At 43.5% G+C, this 2798-nt stretch overlaps 1 protein-coding gene across 1 annotated transcript; it reads right to left on the reverse strand.

The window, feature by feature from the left end:
• Nucleotides 1–213: 213 nt before the first annotated feature.
• LOC128106023 (speckle-type POZ protein-like) lies at nt 214–1899 on the reverse strand. The gene has a single exon (XM_052731326.1). The coding sequence runs from the start codon at nt 1840–1842 to the stop codon at nt 772–774; it is 1071 nt and encodes a 356-aa protein (XP_052587286.1). The 5' UTR covers nt 1843–1899; the 3' UTR covers nt 214–771.
• Nucleotides 1900–2798: the final 899 nt, after the last annotated feature.

Consider the following 2798-nt stretch of genomic DNA (forward strand, 5'->3'; position numbering starts at 1 on the left):
GTGCTATCACTGCCTAACTAGTACCTTTTCTGTTCTCTGACCCCAGATAAGTTTATTAAGGTACACAATATTTTGAGAAACACAGTACCACAAACTTCCACAGCTGAGCAGATCTGGATGGACTAAAATGGCTTTCTATAAACAGAAACAATACTGGAATCCACAAGCTGATTTTAACATTTTTATTCATTTTGTATTTTGGGGAGTTAAGTACTGTCTACAGAGATGTTTGTGCCCATAGAGACAAGAGGAGAACTGTACAAGATCCTCTACGAGAGCAACAATTGCTTTTGCCAACTGAGTCATCTCTCCATTCCCACACACTGAGTTTGGAGAAAATGTCTTCATTCTCTTCCCCTTCTCTTGTATTCAAATATTCAGGTTTGTTTTTTTCCTTTCTGAGTCCTTGACAATGTGTTCTTCTCAGTCCAATCCAGAGAAGTTTCTCCAAAGAAACCCTGTTGTAATGTGCTTGGGGCCAGCAATTAATATGAATTCCAGTTTACAACTCATTGGACAAAAATCAAACCAGTACAGCAACAGGGAAAAGGCTGAGTAGATTGTACCAGAGTCCAGACCTTCCCCTCCCCCAGCCTTCCATTCAACTCATTTCCACCTGTATTAAAGCCTCATCCACCATCTGTCTTTCCCCAGATTCACTATAAATGCTATATAGGTCCCATAGTCTACCCAGGTGTAATCGATAACTACACTGGCCGCTGCTTCTGGGAGACACATGTGGGTCACAGCTGACCAGGTACTAGGGTCGATTTATGGGTTTGAGGGGGGCTGCCGGAAAGAGCGGTGAGCAGAAGCCAGGGAATGGTATGCTTCGGCTACCAAGTGGGGACATGACTCCACCATTGTCTTCCAGCCTGAGGTCTCAGAGACCTCAGAAGCATGTGCTGTAATGAAATCCAGTGCCTGGGTTTTCAGCTGCCCTGCTCTATGGAGGTCAGCCAGGTAGAGATTGTGGGCAGCATTCTCCACAGAGAGGACCCTGCAGAGGGCATCCTCACACATGACCTTCAAACGCTCCAGGCCATACCTGTCAGCAGCTGCCAGCAGAACATCTGCCATGCTGTCGAGGTCTGGTGTTTTTCCTGTATAAATGAAGCCCATCATTGCCTTGAAGACTTGTGGCTCCAGGTCAGGGATCTCAAAGCGGTTCTTTCTGCTCTCCTCCATGTCACGTTCAAACATGGCTCTGAACACTGGAGAGTGAGCTGCTAAGATGGCCTTGTGAGCCTGAAATTCCTGGTCAGCTACCACCAGGCAGCAGTCTGTGAATTGGGAATTCTCCCACAGCTCTCCTAGCTCATCTGCCAATGTGCATCTAGGAACCTGAATTCTTGGCTTTCTGTTCTGGTCAGAGGTGCTCAAAGAGTCGTCAACCATGCTCACCTTGCAGAGGAGGGTGAGCTTGTCATCTGGGAGAAGCCAAGGCACAAACGACAAGAGGAAGTTTCGAAGGATGAACTTTTTAAATCCCAGTTCAACACCTGGTTCAAACCTAGAGACTATAGGTTTGCTCTCACCGTGGGTTGTCTCTCCTTTGGTGCTTAATATGAAGAACTGGAACTTTGCCCAAACAGGACTCTTTAGACAGCTGAGCAACACTAGGTAAACTGACAGGTAATCTGCACTTTCTTCATCCACTCCCTTCGGGTGTACTCTCAAACACCATTTGTCATTGGCTCCTATTGAGAAAGTTGGGCTTGTAATGCTTTCCTGAATTTCCTCCAGAAAAAAACGGAAGTTGCTGATGGTCCAACTGTAGAAAATATTCTGGACGCTGATTTGGGTGTGGTCACATCTCTGGGCTGTCTGGTCCCCTGACATTTCTGGAGGTAGTTTGAAGGTTAAACTGGATCCAAAATGAAGAACTAGCAATTGTTTCCTCTTCACTCTGAGGGATACAATAATAGACATGGTTTAGATTTTTAGTTTCTATTTCTGTTCCATCTTCTATGAGGGTGGAAACTTGGGTCTGAATTTTTCTATCCAGATTTCAATACTAGTTTCAAAGAAGCAAAGAAGACAGTGTAGGCTACTAGGGATTCTTACATCACTCCATTTTTTTCTAGATTGAATCTTAGGTCAATAGGTACCCAGTTTTCATAATTATAAATAACTTTTGAAAATTTGGAACATTTTGTACACTCATATCAAAAATGTTATACTAGGGTTCTGCAGAGTAACAGAACATATATATTCTTTCTGTGTATGAACAAACGGGATTCATTAGAATGACTTAGGGCTGCAGTCCTGCTATTCCCACATTGGCTAGCTGTGAAGGGAAAATCCAAGAATCTAGTACTTACTCAGTCCAGGAGGTTGGATGTGTCCCTGGGTCTTCAGTATATGCTGGAATTCTGAAGGAAAATTCTCTATTGCCGGGGAAGGAATGGACTTGCTACAAGGTGAGGGCAAGCAGGCAAAAGAGCAAGAGCTTCCTCCTTCCATGTCCTTTTATATGCTTCCAACAGAGGGTGTGACCCAATTTAGGGTGTGTCTTCCAGACTCAAGATCTGGATTAAAGGTGTGTGTCTTCAGACCCTGAGATTCGGATTAGATGTTTGTTTCTTTTTACTTTCAAAGTCTGTATTTGAAGTGCATCTACCTACTTCAACTTAAGCAAAACATTTCTCACAGTTTTGCCCTCCATATTAGGATTTTAGTTAATTCCATGTCTAGTTGGTTTGAGAATCAAAAATAACCACCAAAAGTGTATTTTGCTTTCTGTGGTTCATCTTCTGTAAAATAAGGGTTTGTGTCCATTCCACAGAGCTGTTATC

Source organism: Peromyscus californicus, unplaced genomic scaffold (assembly GCF_007827085.1).
Source record: "Peromyscus californicus insignis strain IS unplaced genomic scaffold, ASM782708v3 Scaffold_9__1_contigs__length_137607984, whole genome shotgun sequence".
NCBI lineage: Eukaryota > Metazoa > Chordata > Mammalia > Rodentia > Cricetidae > Peromyscus > Peromyscus californicus.